Below are 20260 nucleotides of genomic sequence, written 5' to 3'. Positions count from 1 at the left end.
GACTAGTTTATATGACTAAATAAAGATAAGATAATATATATAATCTATTAATTATATCACATGTCTATGTATTATGTGTTTAGTTCCTAAGAGTTTGTATATGTTTTTATGTGAGAATATAAGGTCTTGAATAAGTAATTAGGAGAATTCCTCACATCAAGATTATCTCATAAAATTTTTTTATCATAATTAAATTTTTTTTATATTAATCAATGATCATCATCAAAATTTAATTATATTTATAATATATATAATTTAATTAGATAGGATCATAAAATCTAACAAATGTCATGATCATGATAAGTCATGCTAGGTAAATGCCAAATAATGTGATGTCCATGTCATTTTACATTATGTTAAGCTTGGAATCACGTCAATTGATGTAAACCTGATGTTATGTTTAATTTATGGATTAGTTTAATAGCTAATTACAACATCTTACAACTTAGATATTGCACCTTTCATGATATGCTCTAAGTTTCACTCATGTAAACACCAGGATTGCTATCTCGTTCAGCTCAGAAGAGCAACAGCAACAACATATGTCTCCAATGGGGTGAAAGAGATAAGATCAGTCAATGTTTTGTTCATGAGGATGTTCTTGAAGTATAGTGTTGTTGAGGCTTTACATTTTGGCATATCTCCATTCTCAAATTTAGAATCAGTAGTTTCAATTATGTCGAATTTTGAATTAGAATAAAATTGATTTTAGGCTATTTTAGTTTGATTCAGATTCAGATTCTATTATTTATGATTTTGAATCAAAATTATTTTTTTTCTGCAAAATATCTCTCTGATAATAATTTATTTTTTATCTGATAATTCTGATAAAAAAATTACTTAGTAGCAGTATAGCAGTGTAGGTTTATTCTTAGTGGCCATAATAAAAAGGCCACCCATCGTGCCAATGCTCATTAGCCTCCACTTTCCGATGAGATATCAAAAGACCAACGTGCTCTCCCCAATCTCTCCTTCCCGTTCTCCAAAAACCCACGGGCACATCCCTCCTCTCTAATCAACACACGAGTATAGAGAGAGCGAGAGAGAGAGAGAGAGAGGGCGGGGGAGGTGGAGGTGGAAAGGGACCTCAAAAGAAGATTTGCAGTGTGGACTGATGCAATGGAATCCATCATTCTTATTCTTCGTCAAGTGGTGAGCACAGATTTGGGCCCTCGTACGGAGCAGGCGCAGTACAAGGCTTTAGGGTTTTGTATGAAGACGGGTCAAATCGCCATTGCCACTGAGCTAACCCTGCTGACCCACCACCATCATCTCTTGCCTTGAAATGGCCTCACCACATGAGCCAATCATTCTCGACACCGAACCCAGTTTGACATATGGCAAGCTTTAGCTGGACTGGAGACCAGAGGAACCCGCGCACTGCTTGGCCAATTGGAGAGCACCCACGGCCTCCAACCATCGTCTCCTCCTCTTGGAAGATGCCATGACCTGTTCCAACCCAGTGAGATTGTACATGAACCTCACATGGAGCTGCAGCCCTCAGGAAAAGAAGCAGAGATGCAGAGAGCAGTCAGATGAGAATAACAAGGTTTCTTTTCTACGTTTCGGAAGAGATACCGGTCAAGTCAGTCAACATAGATAGGATTGCACCCCCAATCTCCCACGAAGAAGCTGTGAAACCAACACTCAGCTCAAAGCAAGAAGAGGAAGAAGACATCCTCCCCTCTCTTGAAACTAGGAAGAGGAGGAGAAGAAGCCATGGGAGTAAACAATGCCAATGGCACAACTCCATTAATCTTTTCCCCTCAAAAGGAAACACCCATGATTGCTCCCAAGCTGTCCTTTTCAGCTTAGGAAGTTGAGCTTCCAAGCCATCCCCCTCTCCCTCCCTCCCTCCTCCTCCTCCTCCTCCTCCTCCTCCTCCTCCTCCTCTTTAAATCTCCTCCTCTCTGCTTCACCCAATTCACATCCCATCTGCTCCCTCGGTCACAGTCATACAGACCTCATGAAGCCTTCTTCCAGCTCTGTCAATGGCTTCTACGCCTTCCTTGCGCATGGCCTCGATGATCTTGAAAGCTCTTTCGAGTCGAACAACTTCATGTCACTTCAGTTCCTTGAGAAGGCCATCGCGCTGCTGCGGTCGGTCCACGCCAACCTCACCCACCTAGTCCAGAAGCTCCATCTGCCTGCGGGTGAGAAGTGGCTCGACGAGTGCATGGACGAGAGCTCTCGCCTTTGGGAGGCTTGTCATGCCCTCAAGACAGGCATCTCGAGCATGGAGACCTTTTACGCTACCGGTGCCGGCATGATCTCCGCGCTCGACGATAGCCATCGCAGCAATCCTCAGCTCACCCGACAGGTCCTACTTGGAGAAATCCTCACTCGTTCTACGACCATTTCGTTGCCAAGAACCATCTGAATTGTCCTGCTTCTAAATGTAACAGGTGATGCGGGCGATCTCAGTCTGCCGGAGAGGCCTCGTGGGGCTTGAAGGGGAGAACAGAGTGATGGTGGAGACGAGGATCGCACCTCTGTCTCTCCGGTTCGACGAGAAGATCCCTGCCGAATCTAAGCTAAACGGGTTCAATGGATTCACAGGAGTGCTACTCGCAAGCAGAAACGTTAGTTGCTTCCTCCTGACGATCCTTGTATGGGGTTTGGTGCATTGGTGGCCGAACTCGAGCTCCACTACGTCTGCTGCTGGCGAGGGCTCACTGTTCTCGGGCTCAGGTTTCATGGCGTCCACGTCGAGATTGCAGCAGAGGGTGGAAGCCGAGGTCGAGAGAGCGGGTGGTCGGCCAGGAATCCTGTTGTTCGAGTTCCAAAGGGTGAGGGCTTGCTTAGAAGAGCTCAGAGAGGAGCTGGAGAGGAGTGGAGGGCATGACGCAGAAAGCGGAAGCATCCAGGAGAGGGTGGAGAGCTTGAAAGTTTCGTTTGGCCTACTCAGGAATGGAACCGAGAACATAGCTTTGCAGCTGGACGACTTCCTTGATGAGATAGTAGCAGGGAGGAAGAAACTCTTGGATGTCTGCAGTCGTAGGTAGAAGAAAGGTAAATATGTAAAGAGAGAGAGAGAGAGAGAGAAGGGAGGGTGCAATAGACTTTTGAGGTGCTCTTTTCTGCTCTCTGTTCTCAGATCAATCACCATATGGAAGATTGAAGTGGAGAAGGACAATATAAATTATACTACAAACTATTATTGGTTTGCATGAAGAGAGAGAAGCAATGAGGTTTGCAGTTCTACAAGAGAAGAGTTGACATGGGAACGGTGGAAAAGAGAAGCATCACATCTCCAACAGCAGCCCTTCTTCTCACTGTAAGAACTTTCAGACGAAAGGTGGCTTTTGTTCCTCTGCACAAGCCAACCACCAGGCCATACTTGTGGAAACTGCGAGCATTCAGTGAATGCAAATGATATCATAACCTTTCTTACTCTCTCTCTCTCTCTCTCTCTCTGTTTCCGAGTCTCCCACCTTCCATCACTTCCTGTGTCACTTCATCCTGTCACTAATGATTCCACTGGGACAAGAGGAGGAGGGGAGGGAGGGGCCTAAAGATTCCTTGATCTCGGAGAGAGGAAAGGGAATAGAAACATAGTATTATGGAAGCTTTTGTCTGCTTCATTAATGCTCAATGCCAACATAGAATCAAAGCCTCAGCAGGCACTCTGACATGTCTGCTGCTTTATTCCCACCTATACCCAACCTATGCAGAATCAAAGTTGCCAAAATAGATCCACAACTTGTTTATATTTTGTTTATATTTTAGTAAATGCCATCCTCCCAGCTAAGTGCCAACCTATTGATACCTAATTAAATTGGAATTGCTTAGATGCCAAAGGTATATATTAACAGGGCATTTTGTTCAAATGCTTAGAGATATTTTACCTAATATTTTTTATTATTAGAATTTTACGAATGACATCGTTTCTATCTTGAGAATATTTTTTAAGATATTTTCATAATAATATCTCTGTGTTCTTTATCAATCATTAGCATATCATCATCACCTCCGCTTATCGTTCCTTTCTTATTTCTTTAGATAAATATAATAATAATATATTAATGATCGATGATAATATATATATTCTCATTAAAATGATAAAAAAAATATGTTCGTAGATAAAAATCATTTTGGGAGATATCATTAGATAAAAACTCAATAATTAAGATTTTTTAGATATAATGTTTGATATATATGCTAGAATATAGATAGAGAAAATATAAAAAAAAGTTTTAGAAAATCTGGAGTCCTCCAATATATACTTATCTTATTATCCCTATTCTTTAATCAGCAGTATGAGTACTTGAACATGTACAAATCAACTAAAATGATGTGAAAATATTATTTAGGCTGATTAAATCACCCTATAATTTTTTATTATATAATTCTTTTCCATTGTTTTTATATAATATTTTGTAATATTATTAAATTCTTTAGTATTTTAATACATGTATAATCATATTTTATTTTTTATATAATGTATCAACCAATAACCCAAACCCTATTTATATTATCAAATTCAAATAAAATGTATGTATTTTTATATAATAACAATAATAAAATCATAAATCCCTATGATTTCATATTTAATAGGATATACAAACAAACATTATTTTCTATTTATGATAATATTTGAAGAGTAATTTCATTACTCGTCTAATTTGCTCGCACAAAACTATATAATTGACATTTTGTGTGTACCACTTACGTATTTTGGACCTATTTGGGATCGGATCGGATTTCTCGAATTGGCTCCGCCCCGGACCCAATCCGATACCACTAGCCGAACCCTACACCACCTATCGGGTCTCTCATCGAGCAAGTTGCACTCAGGATCCGACCCGGCCTGTTACCACCCTTAACATGGGACGGGAAGCCAAGAAAGGGACGGAGAAGCAATCGGCGAGCGCGAGCCTTCGGCGAGGGCAAGAGGGAGGAGAAAAGCAAGAGGAAGGAGGTCGCCACCAAGCGATGGCGCGGCTCCACCGCCTTCTTCGTGGTGGTGGACGACCTCCTTGTCTTCTGCCTCCTCAAGATCTCAAGATCTGGCCGGTACCCGTATTCTGTTTACCCTAAAAGCCGGTCCCGTTCTGTTCTAATCCTCGGTATTATCCTCTGTTCCTTCTCTCTTTCCTTTCTCCGTGATGCCCAAACCCCTTTTCTTCGATGAACTTGCGTCGCGTATGTTCATCTAAGAATTTGGCATTTGATTGCTCTCTTTTAGTCGTCATAGATCTGACTGACCCCTCGTTACAAAATTCTTCCTTTTTCCCTCGTAAAACGTTCGCTTGAATGCATTCGTTTTAGATGATTGATTGGGTTAGCAACTCCATCGCTCATAATTAAGGGGTTTGGTATCGAAACGAGACATTGAACCGTGCGTAGATATTGGCCTTTAGAGGCTTCTTCCGATCTTTCAATTAGCTACTACTTCTAATTCATATAGACGGGAAATCCTGTAGTTACAAGGCTACCATCTTCGCAATCACCGAAAGCTTTTCAGTATGGAGTACACCGTACTTCTGTTAGCTCAGGAACTGTTCAGACTTGAGTTCACAAAGACCCCCGCATCAACAGCTCACCTGCAACTGCCGTGCGAGGTGCACCAGGTGCCAGGAGAGACTCATCAACGTTAGTAAATTGAGAAGGGATGAGTAGGTGTTGAGCTTCTTCAGCCTTCTGTTTAGATGCACCAATCCACACTTTACCTCGTCCTGCTCCACCGACGCTGACGGCGCCCTCGCCCTCTTCGTTGCTGTCGTCGTCGTCCCAACTGGGGCCGATGCCATCACCGGTGGCTCCGCCATCACATCTGCCATGTCCCTACCCCTCCCTTCTTCTTTCTCTATCTTCATTCTCTCGAACATAACCTGCCAGTTTAGACAAGTTAGACAGGCAGCGTAGCGGCAGAAAGGCGACTCGGTAGCAACTTCGACTCACCTTTGTAGCTTTAGGCTCCAGGAAGAACATATTAATCAGGACCAGCACCAGAGCACCGAGCAAGTTGTAGCCCTGCACTCTTTCAGCCAGAATTCTCCGGTCACGACCGAAGAAATGCGCTACAAGAGTAAGGGCGGTGCTGTATGCCACCAGTCGGAAGTACACCGGATACAGCTTGCTCTGTACCAACCCGAACTGCTGCCTCGGTAGCGCCGTCGCCAAGACGTTGCCCGACACAAATGTCACCCACACAGAGGCCCCGTACGCGGTCGCGAAGCCAAGAAGGTGCAGAATCGCGGCCGCAGCCTGCCCAGTCTCCGGCGCCCAAACATAAACTGCGGCGTCAAAGGCCACTTCTTTTGCTCGTCTAATTATGTCTGTTAGGTTGCCTCGTGTTTCTCTTGCCGTCTTCTCGGCTTTGTGCTCTGCCCTCTTTGCGATACCCGAGATGTTTCGAGCTATATCCTGCCCTGTTTCTTTCGCGGACTCCACTACCTTCTCCATGGCATCCTTGGTATCCTCCTTGATCTGTGAAGCTTTGTCTATGGTGCTCTCCACTTTGTCCCTCGCCATGGAAGCCTTCTCTTTGGCAGCGTCTATAGTGTCCTTGACAGTATCCTTTGCACTCTCCTTGAGTTGCGATGCTCTCTCTTCAGCGTCCCTCACAGCGCCCTTCGCGCCTTCCTTCAGCTGGCTAGCTTTCTCGCCTGCCTTCTTAACGGCATCTTTCGAGATATCCTCGATCTCGGTCGTTTTCTCCTTACTTTTACCGATGAGAGCAGCGACCTTCTCCTTGCACACGCCATAGGCATCACATATCATGCTCTTCGCGGAACCGGCTGCTTGCGCTTCATCCGGCCGCGCAGGGGGTGTCGAGACACCTTGGCCGAGGTTAGGGAGGACCGAAGCGGCTTCCTGAATCTTATCCTTGGCTTCTTCGATGAGCCGGTGGGTGGCGGGAGGGTGAAGAACCTGTTCAGCGAAGTCAGGAGGGACTTGGCGCTCATACTCCACGACGACGACGCGATGGCCTTCTCGGAGGACGTGGTCATCGGCGGGGTGGCGCTGCTGGTGATGGCTGGGCTTGGGTTCGTGGTGAGGCGACCAGACGCCGGCAGCGGCGAGGGAGGAGAGGAGAAGGCCCAACGTCACAAGGTTCATCATTTTTCCTGGTTGGCGTTGAAGGCTTGGTGTTCGAGGAAAAGAACAGCAACCAACAAGAGGAACGGGTTTATCCGGTCGCTGTTCCCGAAGATCAGCTGTAGGCGAACACCACGTGGCTCGTTGGCCAAGCGCGGGACAAACACGTGTGCGTCTTCTCGCCACGTTTGGTTGGACGTGTCTGGGTTCCGCACTCACACGGTCGGCAAGACGGTAAGCGGTACGAGTTTGCTGAGTCGCGAACCGGATGGTCGCCGGACCCGGTAGGTCCGGTTCAGTTCGGTAGATGCTCGACCGGACCGTGGCCCTAAAATTACAAAGACATTGTTATCTCAGTTATATATATATATATATATATATATATATATATATATATATATATATATATATATTCTCTTAAACCTGTTACAAGATTTGTATTGGTGTTCGCAGGCGTCGACGGACAATGGACGCTGTCATGGTGACGCCTCCGCACTTCCCTCCGTCTTTCTCGCCTCCCCGCACTTCCCTGACCATCCGTACCCAAACCCTCTCAGTCTCCTCTTCTTCGTCCTCGACCCCTCCCCTCGTATGGCCGCCTTGCCCTCCCTCCGCCGCCTCCGCGCTCACGCCGACGCCGCCCGCAGGCCCGAGCTCCGGCGCGGAAGATGAGGGCCATCGGCCCTGGCCCCGCCTGGTTTCTCCCCTTCCGTCGTCGCCCGGGGATCCCCCCTCGCCCGGCCTCTGTCCTCAACCACCTCCGCCACCGGCCTTGGCGGCCACGCCGGATCCTCGACCCCGGAGGCGACGCTGTCCTCCGCTGGAACCGCATATTCCTTGTCTCTTGCCTCGTGGCCCTTTTCGTTGATCCTCTCTACTTCTACCTCCTCTTCATCGGCGGCCCTGCCTGTGTCCGCATTGACTTCAATATCGGCATCATCGTGACCTTCTTTCGCACCGTCGCCGACCTCTTTTACCTGGGCCACATGCTACTCAAGTTCCGGATCGCCTTTGTGGCCCCCAGCTCCAGGGTCTTCGGCAGGGGCGAGCTTGTCACGGATCCCCATCAGATTGCTATGCGCTACCTGAAAGGCGATTTTTTCATCGATCTTATCGCCATGCTCCCCATCCCCCAGGTAGGTATTTATCGCGATCCACCTATCCGATTGTCTTTCTCTTCTTTTTTTGTGTTTGTTTCTTGCATTCCGCTATATTCTTGTCATCTTCCTTTCATTCAAAGAGCAAAAGCATATTATTATCATACACATTAATTGTAGTTTGTGCATAAATCATTAGCATAAGAATCCTTTACAAAGCGACTATTCAAGACTGCCCAGAAACCAAGGTGCTTTGGAACTCTCAAATTACAATTATAAGTTGTCTTACTCTATGAATGTTTCTTGCTTTAGGTGTGTATATCAAAGATTTCTCTGGTCCTGAACAAATTTTGGGCCCAAATTCCCTGTTAGCTAATTTACAACCAATTAGCCTGTTTGACTAATCAATCAACATATGAGAAAAATCTTGAGCTGTCTAACAATTTTGATCCTTTTAGACAGTGAGGGAAAGAAAAGAAATTCTTACATACTGTAGCTTAAAGTTGGAATTTCTATTTTTTATTACATTTATGAATTGGGGAAATAAATTACATGGAAAGATGAAAAGATTATCAAGGAAAGACAGGTAGACAAATGAGATGAATTGGATTGAGGTTGTGCTCGGTCAATTGCTAAATTATGAATTTGGCTTGGATTTCTGTAGCTAGTTCCAGAAGTTCTAATTTAACTTCGATGTTGACTAAGATATTTTCTTTTTCTGTTTCCCACTATGGTTTATTTTGTATGTTTCTAGTTTACTTTTGATTTCATATCTGTGGTTTGGTTGGCATGATTTGGTTGGGACTATGATTTTGGATCCTTGATAACTATCTCTTTTCTTTTCATACCACCAAAGGAGGTTTAACCTTCGAATGTTAGAAATCCAACATGTTTTGTATGACATCTAAGGCCTTCAAATTCCATGATTTTGAATTTCCTGGTGTTTCTTTGAGTTTCAGATATTTTTATTGTACTAATTGGCCCCATATCGGCATAACACATGTTGACCAGAACCAAGTCGTTGTTGGATACTCTAATTGATCTCTACATTCATGAAAATAATCTAATATGTTCAAATGTTGTTGATTTTCTTATTCATTCACTTTAGGGAAAATATGACAACTTCTTTCTTTTTTACAGATAATAATCTGGTTTGTGATTCCAGCTGTGAGCAGCTCTTCGGCTAATCACACTAACAATACACTTTCATTGATTGTTTTCATCCAATATATTCCAAGGTTATTTCTCATTTTTCCTTTGAATGCACGAATCGTCAAGGCCACAGGAGTAGTTACAAAAACTGCATGGGCAGGAGCTGCATACAATCTCCTTCTATATATGCTGGCAAGCCATGTATGATTCTTTTTTCACTTATCCCTACTCAGTTACCACAGTATATTTTCCTGAGTAAGAAAATTGACCATTTTTTCTCCTTTACAGGTTCTGGGAGCTTTATGGTATCTTTTGTCCATTGAGCGCCAGTACACCTGCTGGATCACAGAATGCCTGGCAGAAAATGTCAGCACGACGACAATGCCAATTTGCAACCCTAGTTTTTTGGACTGTAGTAGCTTAGAGCTGCCTGAACGAAAGGCCTGGCGCAACAGTACCCTTCTGCTTAGTAATTGTGATGCCACGAATGATGGTATCAAGTTCAATTTCGGCATGTTTGCAGATGCTTTGACTAGTGAGATTGTTGCAGCAACTTTCATCGAAAAGTATCTGTATTGCCTCTGGTGGGGACTAAAAAATCTAAGGTGAATTTGATGAAGCTATATTCTGATTGCCTAAATCATTTTTGATAGGCCAAATCTTGTCTCATATCTTGCTCTTGAATTTAGATGGCTCTTTTATTTTCAAGTTTAGTGTAGCAAAGATGTGAAAAAGAACATAGTTCAGAGCAAAAAATTCCATTGGTGTTCAATAGCTCTATGTTTATGTTGATTAGAGCTGATAATTATACATAATTTTGAATAGTTCCTTGTACAAATGCATTAATAATGGGCCTCATAGTGTTTGGTAATGTCGACGTCTTTTCTAACTTTTGTGGTAAAACTATGCACACCCAAGTAGATTATTATAGTCTGGAGTCCACTTCATATTGTTATAAAAAAGAACTTTCATGCTTGACAATGACAGTATGGTAAGGCATGTTCATCCAATCATTTTCTTGAGTCTTATGGACTTTGCTGAAAAGAAGACAGGCTGTAGAAGGCAGGCATGTTCATCCAACCAGCTATAATATCAGATATTTGAAATTTGACACTTTGTATTTAAGGGATTTATAAATCATGAGTCTGTCTTCACAGTTCACTAAATAATTCATTTTATTTTGCTTATGTTTTAGTCAATTGACAATATTATTTTTTTGTCATGAAACTCAACTGTCTTTGCACTTCACTAGATAATTCATTTTATTTTGCTTATGTTTTAGTCAATCGACAATAGTATTTTTTTTGTTGTGAAACTCAACTGCCTTGTGACTTCATTTTGTGCATTAGTGTTCTCTTTTTCATTGGAAAAGATTGACTAGAGTGCATTATTGATTACATTTTTATGAACTTAATTAGTGCTTTATCTTGTTTCTGTTCAGTTCATATGGACAGAATCTGGGAACAAGCACTTATATTGGAGAAACAACATTTGCCATTCTCATATGCATTATGGGTCTTGTTCTGTTTTCACATTTAATTGGAAACATGCAGGTACCATTTATTATCACAAAAGATGATCCATTTCTGTTAACTTTCTTGAGCTACACATGCTTATGTACTTAATTTAATTGCTTGCTATTGGTGAATATATTTGAGTTGATAAGGTTGTTCATTTTTCTGTAAAAAGATGTTAAACCTGCTTATCTAAATATGTAGATCTTTTCTCATTACTCTGAATTCGCACATATTTATGCATTTGACATATGACATATCAGTGGATAGCTTTTGGCCTGCATGTTCATTTTCCTTGTTCCAGGTCTGCAGCATCTAGTTATCTGTGTTTTTGATTCTTCATTAGTCTTGATAATTCATATGTGGATATATGTTATGCTTCATTTTGTCCTTTTGCATTGTCCATAAAGTTGGCTTTAATTAATAGGAGTCACTTTGTCCTTTTACATCTTTGTCATAATAATAAAGTGACTCGTTTTACATTTTTGGCTTTAATGCATGCTCACTTTGTCGTCAATTTTTATCTGTCATAGATAACAATTGAACAGAATGTTATCAACTGAAAGTATTACTTTGTAATACAGAAAATATTTCATTTGGTAAATATATTTCAGTTGGTGATAAATAAAGTATTTCTTACCCACAAGGTATTACTAAATTTTTTATGGAGTGGCAAACCTGGTTCAATTATTAATGGGATAAAGAAGTGGAGGACACATTTCTATATGAAAATTATTTTGATTCTGCTGGATGTTGTAGAATCATTCAGAAAGCTAAACTAAGGTGAAGTTGTGTCACATCATTTTATATACTAGTCTTTGAATATGTGGGGTTAATTCTCAGATCGAGGATCAGATGTAGAAGACTTGAAATTATTTCATCATTAGGATTAAAGCCTCTTCTAGGATATACTTATCATCAAACTTGGTTCTTCTAAGATCACAACTATAAATCTGTACAGATCTTAGCAGAATAACATTTCTGCCCAACAATACGTTAGAATGACTTCTCAGATATGCACTTATTTTTTTGTGTTCTTGATAGTTTATGTGACATTGGTATTGTAAGCATCAGAATACTCAAGGTCTAGATATCAGGTCAACCAATTTGCTTGCTTACATTATGGTTTATTGGAGAATCTCATAATGGTTTCAATTCTTTTGTTTCTTTCACAGGTTATCTATTTTGTAAAATAAAAGTTATTTTTGTAATGGTCAGTGGCCCATTTCATGTAACATTTAAACTTCTGCAGCTGAGAATGATTATTCTGGATATGACCAAGTGAAACCTGCTTTTCTATTGCTGGTATCTCATTGCACTGAATTCACTTCATAAATTATATATTTTCGTATCAAGTTTATCGATAAGTTGTTTAGTGTGAAGATGATAATTGCATATAAAGTCCTTTATCTATCTTGTTTCTTAACTAATTTATGTTTACCTAGTTGCATAATCCATTGTTCTTTTTTCTTCTTCTACTTCCAGACATACTTGCAGTCTATTACCGTTAGACTTGAGGAATGGAGAGTCAAGCAAAGGGACACTGAGGAGTGGATGAGGCATCGTCAACTTCCGCCTGACTTACAAGAACGTGTTCGGCGTTTTGTACAATACAAGTGGCTCGCTACTAGAGGTGTAGATGAAGAATCGATTTTGCAATCTTTGCCTTTGGATCTTCGTCGTGAAATTCAACGACATTTATGTCTTGCTCTTGTTCGTCGAGTGAGTGTGGCCCTTTATTCTTACATTTTTCCCCGTTTTCTTTCATTTCATCGAACTATGATAAAAAGTTTCGGCTTTATGTTTAGATTACAGGCTTTCTACGGGCACATAGCTTTGTGCAGTTCTTCGACGATCAAATATAGACAATTCATGCAAAGTGGAAATAACCTCATTAGCAAACCCTTCTGCTGCAGGTCCCATTTTTTTCACAGATGGATGATCAGCTACTAGATGCTATATGTGAACGACTGGTCTCATCCCTGAGCACCAAGGATACCTACATTGTCCGGGAGGGTGACCCAGTCAACGAAATGCTTTTTATTATCCGAGGCCAACTTGAAAGCTCTACAACCAACGGCGGTAGAAGTGGTTTCTTCAACTCAATCACTCTGGGACCTGGAGATTTCTGTGGTGAAGAGTTGTTGACATGGGCTCTGATGCCCAACCCAAGCGTGAACTTTCCCTCATCGACTCGAACAGTCCGTGCCCTCAGTGAAGTTGAAGCGTTTGCGCTTCGAGCTGAAGATCTCAAGTTTGTAGCAAGCCAATTTAAGCGCCTCCACAGCAAGAAACTGCAGCATGCTTTCAGGTTCTATTCTTACCAATGGCGGACATGGGGAGCTTGCTTCATACAAACTGCATGGAGGCGGTACAAGAAGAGGAAATTGGCAAAGGAGCTGGCTGCACAGGAGTACCTCTATTATGATCAAATGGTGGATGATGATGATGATGATGAGAGCCTGGTCATTGAGCCTGACGGGGCTCCTTTGCTTTTGGATTATGCTGATGGCGTCGAGGCCCCGTTAGCTGAAACAGAAGCTGGGAGCAATTTTCAGCATCTGGGGGTGACGATACTTGCTTCAAAATTTGCCAAGAACACAAAGAGAGGTCATCAGAAGGTCACTCAGCTGACTCAGGCTGCCACTAGCATCAAGTTGCCAAAGCTGGCGAAGCCAGATGAACCTGATTTCTCCATGAACAACAACGACGGCGACATGTGACATCTCTGGTAATGCTGTTAGATTGTAAAAAATGTCCATAATTAACTAGGAAATTTTCAAGGCATTTTGATGTAAAAGTAGCAGTGTATCCAAATCTAAAATTGCTCTCTCTTTTGTGTTGACTATGAGCTAACATTTCTTTTACTTCTCTGATGGAAAGACTACCAATTCACTGTAAGCTTAGGTTTTACATGAGAAACAGATCAACAGCATATCAGGGGATCGCTCACATTTTTCACATGGTGGCTGGCTTTTGTATTCATCTTGTATCTTGGAAATATTCCACACAAAGTATTAGATTTATCTCTTAAATCTCGGATGTATCGTGCATATTCCTCTTAATAAGTGAAAAATCTATCGGCTTTGTGATAGGGGCTGTTAGGTTTTTCTGTTTGGATCTATTGGTTCGTTCCGAGTTTTATAACTATGATATGGTTATCTCTCATATTTTTCAGTTAAGACATCAGTATGAAGTTATTAGATGACTTGTGCCAAACAGAACAATCCTCTGATAGCAACACACCGAACACCAACATCTTTGTTTCCTGTTGTTTCTAATGACTGATGCTCCTACTGTGAGGTAATGATCTCACAAACCCAGACAAACTCGAGGATGAAGATGAAAGCAAATAGAAAGAAGACTGGAGGGGGATGCTTTCTTTTCCATCAGGAAGAGTACAACTGCCTTCTACCTCTGATGAGTCATTGTGGTGGAAATCTTTGGCTTTGCTACCACCAGGATCTTGCAAGCTTCCATCATGTTCCAGCTTCTCAGCTCCAAGCATGAAGTCATCCAAATCTGTCAATGATTTCAACTGCCGGTTCAAAGAGGCTATCGTCTTCTGGCATTCTTCCAATTTCCCAGCAGCCACAGCAAGTTCTTTCTCCTGCTACACATAACATGATAACATCTACTAGTTAGTTAATGAGGTACAGCTTTAACCTGCATATAGTAAGTGAACAAATGATTCACCTGTTTTATCTTCAGTTCTGGATTGGGGTTTGCAGCTCTCCGGAGATGAGCTTCTTGCTTGATCTTCGACAAATCAGCCTCCAATTTATGACACTTAGCTGCAAATTCTGCAGAAAGGGCTCTTTCCTCATCAATTTTTGCTTCACACAAAGCCACCTTATCGCTCAGCTTCCCGGTTTCTCCGAGTGCTGAATCAAGTTGAATTTCTAGTGCCTTTTTTGCTGCTTCTATAGCCTCTGCTTTAGTGGCAAACTCATGTGCTGATTGAAGCTCAAGCTCCAGTTTCTTTCTTGCTGCCTCTGTAGCTTCTAGTTTAATTGCAATTTCTGCAGATAATTTAGTCTCCTCCTCTGCTTTCAGTTCCCAAAAGTTAACCTTCTCCTGTAGCTTACTTGCTTCGGAATGTGCGTGTTCAAGCTGAGACTCCAACGCCTTCACTTTTGATGCCAACTCTGAAGAAAATGCCCGTTCCTCCTTTACCTGTTGTTCTAATACTCCAATAGTCTCATTTAGGCTGCTAAGTTGTGAATGAGCTGATTCTAGCTGAGAGTTCAGTGCCTCTCTAGCAGCCTCAGTATTATCTATTGAAGCTTTGAGTTCGAAAGATGATTCCCTCTCAGATTTAGAACTTTCTTCCAACAAAGATACCTTCTCGCAAAGTTTTCCATTTTCCAAGTACGCTGACTCCAGCTGAGTCTCCAATTCCTTCCTCTTTCCCTCCAAGTCCATAAACTCGCTCATGGCAGTTTGTTTTGATTCATTCTCCATGTCCAGTTTGGTTTGCAGTTCAACCACTTTGCTCTCAGCTGCTGTCACCAGACTGCGAGATGCCTCGAGCCGATTACGTGATTCAGTCGAAGCTATCTCCAGTTCTGCTTTCTCATGTTCCAGTCTCTCAACCTTTTCTTCTAGTTCGATCAACATATGATGCATGAACTCTTTGTCAACTTCTAGGAGGTTATATCTCCTAACAAGTTGGTTGGAATCAGCTTCTGGTTCAAGATCAGAATTTTCAGGATCAGTCTCAGGCAAAGCAACGAGTTTCTCCATCTCAAGGAAATCATCCATGAGCTCAATCTCTACAGGACATCTGGTGAGGATCCTTGAATCTGCCTTCTCACTCTTGAACTGATCAAGCTCAGCAATTAATGCAGATGCCCATGAATCTGAGCATCCAGGTCCATTATCTATACCACCGAGGGACCGCTCCCCGCTATCTGATTGACTGTCAGTGAGAGATTCCACGCAAGCTAAGCTTGAAATGGGCTTGTGAACACTTGCAGAAGATGATCTACGGTTTGCAATCTGCAACCTACTACATTCAGCTTCAAGCTTAGTGACCTTTTTTATGCTCTCTAAGTGCTGCTTGCTAGCTGTTTCTGCTGCTTTATTGCTTAGCTCCCTCTCCAACAATAAAACCTGGATATCTTCAGATTGAGAGCGGAGCTCAGTCTTCAGAGCCATGTTTTCTTTCTCAACAGCTTCAAGTCTTGCTTTCAATCCATGATCAAATGTTCCAGCTTTGGTCTTTGCAGCTTCAAGCTGTGCTGTGAGTTCCACAAGTTGTTTCTCAAGCACATGCTTCTCAGATCCCCACATTTGTGTCTTCTCGGATATGGAATAACGAACTTTCTCCTCCTCCTCTTCTCTCGATTGATGGAGCTGCCTGACACACTCCTTGAGTGCTCCATCCAGTTGGCTAATTTTATCTTCAAGGGCAGAGTTCTTCTGGAGTGTGGTCTGAAGCTGCTGCTTCAGGGCTACAACTTCGGCTTCCGCCTGTTCCCAACCTATCAAATTTCATAGTTCAGAGTACGAATCAGTGAGATATCAGTAAACTTAGTTGTTGATGTGCTTCGATCTCGTAAAAGCACAGAACTTGATAGAACTTTTAGTAACTTTGTTTGTTCTTATAATAAGGAAGAGATCGAAAACATGCTCAGTGACTCATATAGTCTTGATGCCAAAGGTTGCCATAACTTCGTATCATTAGGTATCAACTAGTTTATTCATTATAGAGTTAGAGATTATGCATAGAGAAAAGCTAATGTCATTAGATCGCAAAACATGTCACAACACCTGCTTCATTGTCAAACTAGAAAATAAAAATTGAAAACAACTCTTTAAAACTTTAAAACCACGATTAAGGGAACTAAGACATCGGTATATGCTAAGAGTAAACCTTTCCTAACATAAAATGAGAGTGCGACTATGGGAGAAAAGCAAGGAGTACAGAACTAAGTCTAGCCTATCCCTGTATGATGTGCATAAGTTTTGTATCTTGATTAGCATTCTTAAGCAGGCATAAAATATTGCAAAAAGCATGGTTGATCTTTCTGTAAACCTGAATCAATAGATATCTGTTTTAAGGAGGCATTCTTAATTTATGTGCTAGTAGTTCACTATGTCATTTATCTTAACCTCTTCAAATCTACAGCAGTAGCTCTTCTTACTTCAGGGGACTGCTAGATCTAGAGCCAATTACCTGAAACAGCTTCTTCTGCAACTTTAGCATGCTGCTTGACAAGATCCTCTTTGGCACTTATCTTCAGAAGAGCAACTGATAGTTTCTCTGTCAATCTCTTCACAGTTTCATGAACTTCACCATCAGAGGCATTGCATAAAACCTCTCGCGACTGCGCTTGGCTGACTGAAGCATCATTCGGAGAAGCCCTCGATAGCTCCTGTTTTACAATCAACATAACAAATTATTACTTTGAGATTTATCCCCAAGCACACAAATCCTTAGTTTTCCGAAGCACATATGAATAATCTAGTCGGTTGGATTTGCAAAAACATTTATGTAGAGAGTATGAAGAAATTCCTCGACATCTTTCATCCTAATTTTGAGACTTCAACCAACATACCTACTAGCCCTAGGTTGCTTGAACTTGGCCCGGCTAACAAAATCTAAGCTCTTCAGCTAAAGCTCGAGATGAGAGTGTTCAGTCACAGATCGGTAGGCCAAATTACATGAGTTTCCTAACAGCAGAAAAATGTTAGAAAAGCTTTGTAACAGCTTGATGATCGATCGCGATTAGTCTTGCGGGGAAAAAGTGACCTCATCAATGGTGAACAAATTCTCTTTTCCAAGAATTACTAATGATTATATGCTGCAATCAGTCTATTCTGAATTTTTGAGTCAGCTGTCAAAGGAACAATAAGATCCTCTAAGATCCAAATCACAATAATTTCATAGCACTCTCATATTGAGTTTGCCTTCATGATGATACAAACCTTTCCCTGTTCACAAGGAAGATCTACAATGCAATATTTACTTCAGGCACTATTCTGGATTCCTTCATCATCTACAGAGTTCGGAAATCCGTAAACTGAAAGAAAAACTAGAAGAAGAATCAAAGAGGGCAGCAGACGACAAACCTGGTCGTCCGAGTACCTCTCAGAATGAGAGGATACAGATGTCGAACTCTCGGTCTCTCCGGGGCTCTTCTCCGATGACTTCCGCCTCCAGAGCCAACTCCGGCGATCCATTCTACGATGTCAACCGTCTAATCAACCATGTCTGAATGCCACCTTCCCAATTCTGTAGTAGCTCCAAATCCCTAGAAATTTAAACACATGACTCCTGCGAACAGAAAGAAGTGCTGCTCAAAGATTCGAACATGGAAACTACAATATACGTCGCAAAATGCGGCTCAGAAGAATCAAACATTAACATCCTTGAATTTAATTGCCCAAAAGTTCAAACTTTCTTGACACTCGTATCTAACGACTTGAGAGTAAATGCCAGAATCATCCAAGATCGCATCTTTTCTACACATGATAGAATCACAATACAAGGAAAAGCAAACAATCCATCGGAAAGTAAAGATAAAATCCAAGAGAGATGATGATCAAGCCTGAGGAAACCTGCACATCATCCCAAAATGTCGTCTTTCGGGACCAATATAGTCACGTTCAGAATGGACGAGAGAGAACGCAAGAAAAAAGTAGGGCACGAAATCGTCGTGGGTTCTCGATATTTACTCTCTGTTTTCCTGAAGTGTTCTCGATCGCGTCGTTGTCTTCCCCAGATTCGAGATCTTTCCTGCATGCAGAGGCTAAACTCACCTCTCCGAGGCAGCGCATGCGATTGGGAGAGGAAAGTAGCGTCCTTGGCGACACTCCGCAGCTCTACTCCACTTCGTTTCCGAGGATCACTCCCGTTTTCCTAAACCCTTTCAAATCGGCGCCGGCACTATTCCCGCCCTCGGGCGCAGGGATTGCACCCCTTGCCGCTGTTCCTCCCCCGCTGCTTTGTCCTTGTATCATTAGCTCTAATTATAAGCTTAGCCCAAAGCTAACAGCTGTCAGTCTCAACTCCTCTGCTTGTCTTGTTTTGTCGCTCTCCTAATCTCTCTGTTTTATATTGGTTAATAAACTACAATTAGAGGAGACTGCTAACCTGTTGTACTGTTCCTAAACAGGGTTTTAGATAGCTACATGAGACTTGCAGATGAGACATTAAGGAGGGAGGGCCAATATAAAATGTCTGACACCAGTCAGCACTCACTATGATCTGTGTCTTACAGTCAAGATTGCTGTATGACTATTTAAATTGACAAACAGGCCATGATCTTTGTTTCTTGGGATCTGCTTTTTTCTCATGTTAAGCATGAGAACAAAGAGGAGCAGATGTCAAAGTTTGCCTGTTTGTGTCACTACATGTGTCATGGATCTTAAGAACTTGATCTTAATAAGAAGAGTGTACTGTGTAAGGTTTGGATGTTTATGAGCTGCTGCTAATTGGTGACAGGCAAATCTTATCTGCTAAATCAACTTTGTGAGCACTGAAAAATTGCAGATAGCATTTCATTTCCATATGATGGAGACCATTATGGCATATTAGATACACCTTGCAGATCTGACAACTCACCTCTTTCTCTGGCTGAGATTTCCCCTTCCACCTAACTCATCATGTTGTCAGCATAAAGTTTCAAGGCAAGTAGATGTGTTCTTGCTGGATCTGAATGTTCTTTCTCCCTGGCATCTTCTTTTACTGCACATTTGGAATGTATGCGTCTGTTTGGTGGTTCAGGCATCTCTATTCCCTCCTTTTCTACCTACCAGTCACTTCAGGAGGGTAAAACTGAAGCTAAGAACAGGCCTCTGCTACACTTCTTCCACACAGAAGAATAATTCCTCTCTGCAGCTTTAAGATGGCATGAATGTGATGCAGGTAAGTAGCAATAGAGCTTTGTGGAGCCAATGTTGCAGTGGCACCACTGCTGTAGCCATCATTGGATGGCTGGCTGGTGAACTTGAAAGGTGGCCCTATCACTAACAATGGCACTTGTTCTACATCTGTTTTCTTAGATCTGTTGGTCTGTGTTATGGTCATGCAGTCTCTCTACCACCAGAAGTTGATAATGATGAATGTGCAGTGATCAAGTGAGATTTCAAGAGGAAAAAGTCAACAAAACTATGCATGAGTTATGAAAAACCTAAGATAAAGTGGCTGCACAGTCAACTGCACTATGATTTCATACACAAATATGATTTCTTGCTCCTTATTCCAACATTGCAAGATCTCATGATTTGTTCGTTATTGAATTTGTCATGAGAGTCAAGCAGATAGATATGTACTGTAGGAGTTCAATGATTTGGAAAGTTTCTCTTCTTTTTTCTGAAAACCTATTATGACAAGAGCAGAGTTGGTACCAGTGGACCTCTATGCCAGAAGAGCCCCCAGGAACTTTATGGTTGCCATGGCCACTGTGAAATGGATATGAATGTACTAATTTAAGGATCACACAC

At 42.0% G+C, this 20260-nt stretch overlaps 4 protein-coding genes across 8 annotated transcripts; 2 read left to right on the top strand and 2 right to left on the bottom strand.

Moving 5' to 3' along the window:
• Positions 1-1687: 1687 nt before the first annotated feature.
• Positions 1688-3654, top strand: LOC135620132 (uncharacterized). Its single transcript, XM_065122829.1, has 2 exons — positions 1688-2320; positions 2406-3654. The coding sequence occupies exons 1-2, from the start codon at positions 1967-1969 to the stop codon at positions 3003-3005; spliced, it is 954 nt and encodes a 317-aa protein (XP_064978901.1). The 5' UTR covers positions 1688-1966; the 3' UTR covers positions 3006-3654.
• Positions 3655-5378: 1724 nt separating this feature from the next.
• On the bottom strand, positions 5379-7068 carry LOC135620134 (uncharacterized). Its single transcript, XM_065122830.1, has 3 exons — positions 5905-7068; positions 5775-5834; positions 5379-5681 (listed from the first exon to the last, which is right to left on the bottom strand). The coding sequence occupies exons 1-3, from the start codon at positions 7066-7068 to the stop codon at positions 5535-5537; spliced, it is 1371 nt and encodes a 456-aa protein (XP_064978902.1). The 3' UTR covers positions 5379-5534.
• LOC135581243 (cyclic nucleotide-gated ion channel 18-like) lies at positions 7044-13768 on the top strand. Of its 2 annotated transcripts, none has more exons than XM_065122828.1 (7): positions 7044-7278; positions 7498-8180; positions 9420-9494; positions 9582-9898; positions 10735-10846; positions 12293-12529; positions 12724-13768. In XM_065122828.1, exons 2-7 carry the CDS (start codon positions 7713-7715, stop codon positions 13528-13530), a joined length of 2016 nt encoding a protein of 671 aa, XP_064978900.1. In that variant the 5' UTR covers positions 7044-7278; positions 7498-7712; the 3' UTR covers positions 13531-13768. The 2 variants fall into 2 exon arrangements, with proteins under 2 accessions (XP_064978900.1, XP_064978899.1); XM_065122827.1 differs by having other exon boundaries at positions 9282-9494.
• A 209-nt stretch (positions 13769-13977) lies between these two features.
• On the bottom strand, positions 13978-18856 carry LOC135620131 (filament-like plant protein 3). 4 transcript variants are annotated; one of them, XM_065122824.1, is made up of 5 exons: positions 18374-18856; positions 17885-18089; positions 16989-17187; positions 14504-16293; positions 13978-14420 (listed from the first exon to the last, which is right to left on the bottom strand). In XM_065122824.1, the coding sequence occupies exons 2-5, from the start codon at positions 17993-17995 to the stop codon at positions 14085-14087; spliced, it is 2436 nt and encodes an 811-aa protein (XP_064978896.1). In that variant the 5' UTR covers positions 17996-18089; positions 18374-18856; the 3' UTR covers positions 13978-14084. The 4 variants fall into 4 exon arrangements, with proteins under 4 accessions (XP_064978896.1, XP_064978897.1, XP_064978895.1 ...); XM_065122825.1 differs by having other exon boundaries at positions 18575-18856; XM_065122823.1 differs by having other exon boundaries at positions 18491-18855.
• Between the last annotated feature and the right edge of the window lie 1404 nt (positions 18857-20260).

This window comes from Musa acuminata, chromosome BXJ2-8 (genome assembly GCF_036884655.1).
Source record: "Musa acuminata AAA Group cultivar baxijiao chromosome BXJ2-8, Cavendish_Baxijiao_AAA, whole genome shotgun sequence".
Classification (NCBI taxonomy): domain Eukaryota; kingdom Viridiplantae; phylum Streptophyta; class Magnoliopsida; order Zingiberales; family Musaceae; genus Musa; species Musa acuminata.
Note: the sequence above shows the minus strand (reverse complement) of the source record. Positions and strands in the feature narration are given on the sequence as shown.

Coding starts and splice junctions, on each gene's coding strand:
- LOC135620131 (XM_065122824.1), bottom strand. CDS start 17,995: ATGGATCGCCGGAGTTGGCTCTGGAGGCGGAAGTCATCGGAGAAGAGC. Junction 17,188..17,884: donor AGAGGTACTCGGACGACCAG/GTTTGTCGTCTG, acceptor ATTGTAAAACAG/GAGCTATCGAGGGCTTCTCC. Junction 16,294..16,988: donor TGCAGAAGAAGCTGTTTCAG/GTAATTGGCTCT, acceptor GAAATTTGATAG/GTTGGGAACAGGCGGAAGCC.
- LOC135581243 (XM_065122827.1), top strand. CDS start 7,713: ATGAGGGCCATCGGCCCTGGCCCCGCCTGGTTTCTCCCCTTCCGTCGT. Junction 10,847..12,292: donor ATTTAATTGGAAACATGCAG/GTACCATTTATT, acceptor TTCTACTTCCAG/ACATACTTGCAGTCTATTAC. Junction 12,530..12,723: donor GTCTTGCTCTTGTTCGTCGA/GTGAGTGTGGCC, acceptor CTTCTGCTGCAG/GTCCCATTTTTTTCACAGAT.
- LOC135620132 (XM_065122829.1), top strand. CDS start 1,967: ATGAAGCCTTCTTCCAGCTCTGTCAATGGCTTCTACGCCTTCCTTGCG. Junction 2,321..2,405: donor ATCCTCAGCTCACCCGACAG/GTCCTACTTGGA, acceptor TAAATGTAACAG/GTGATGCGGGCGATCTCAGT.
- LOC135620134 (XM_065122830.1), bottom strand. CDS start 7,068: ATGATGAACCTTGTGACGTTGGGCCTTCTCCTCTCCTCCCTCGCCGCT. Junction 5,835..5,904: donor TGGAGCCTAAAGCTACAAAG/GTGAGTCGAAGT, acceptor CTAAACTGGCAG/GTTATGTTCGAGAGAATGAA. Junction 5,682..5,774: donor GGGGTAGGGACATGGCAGAT/GTGATGGCGGAG, acceptor GCGTCGGTGGAG/CAGGACGAGGTAAAGTGTGG.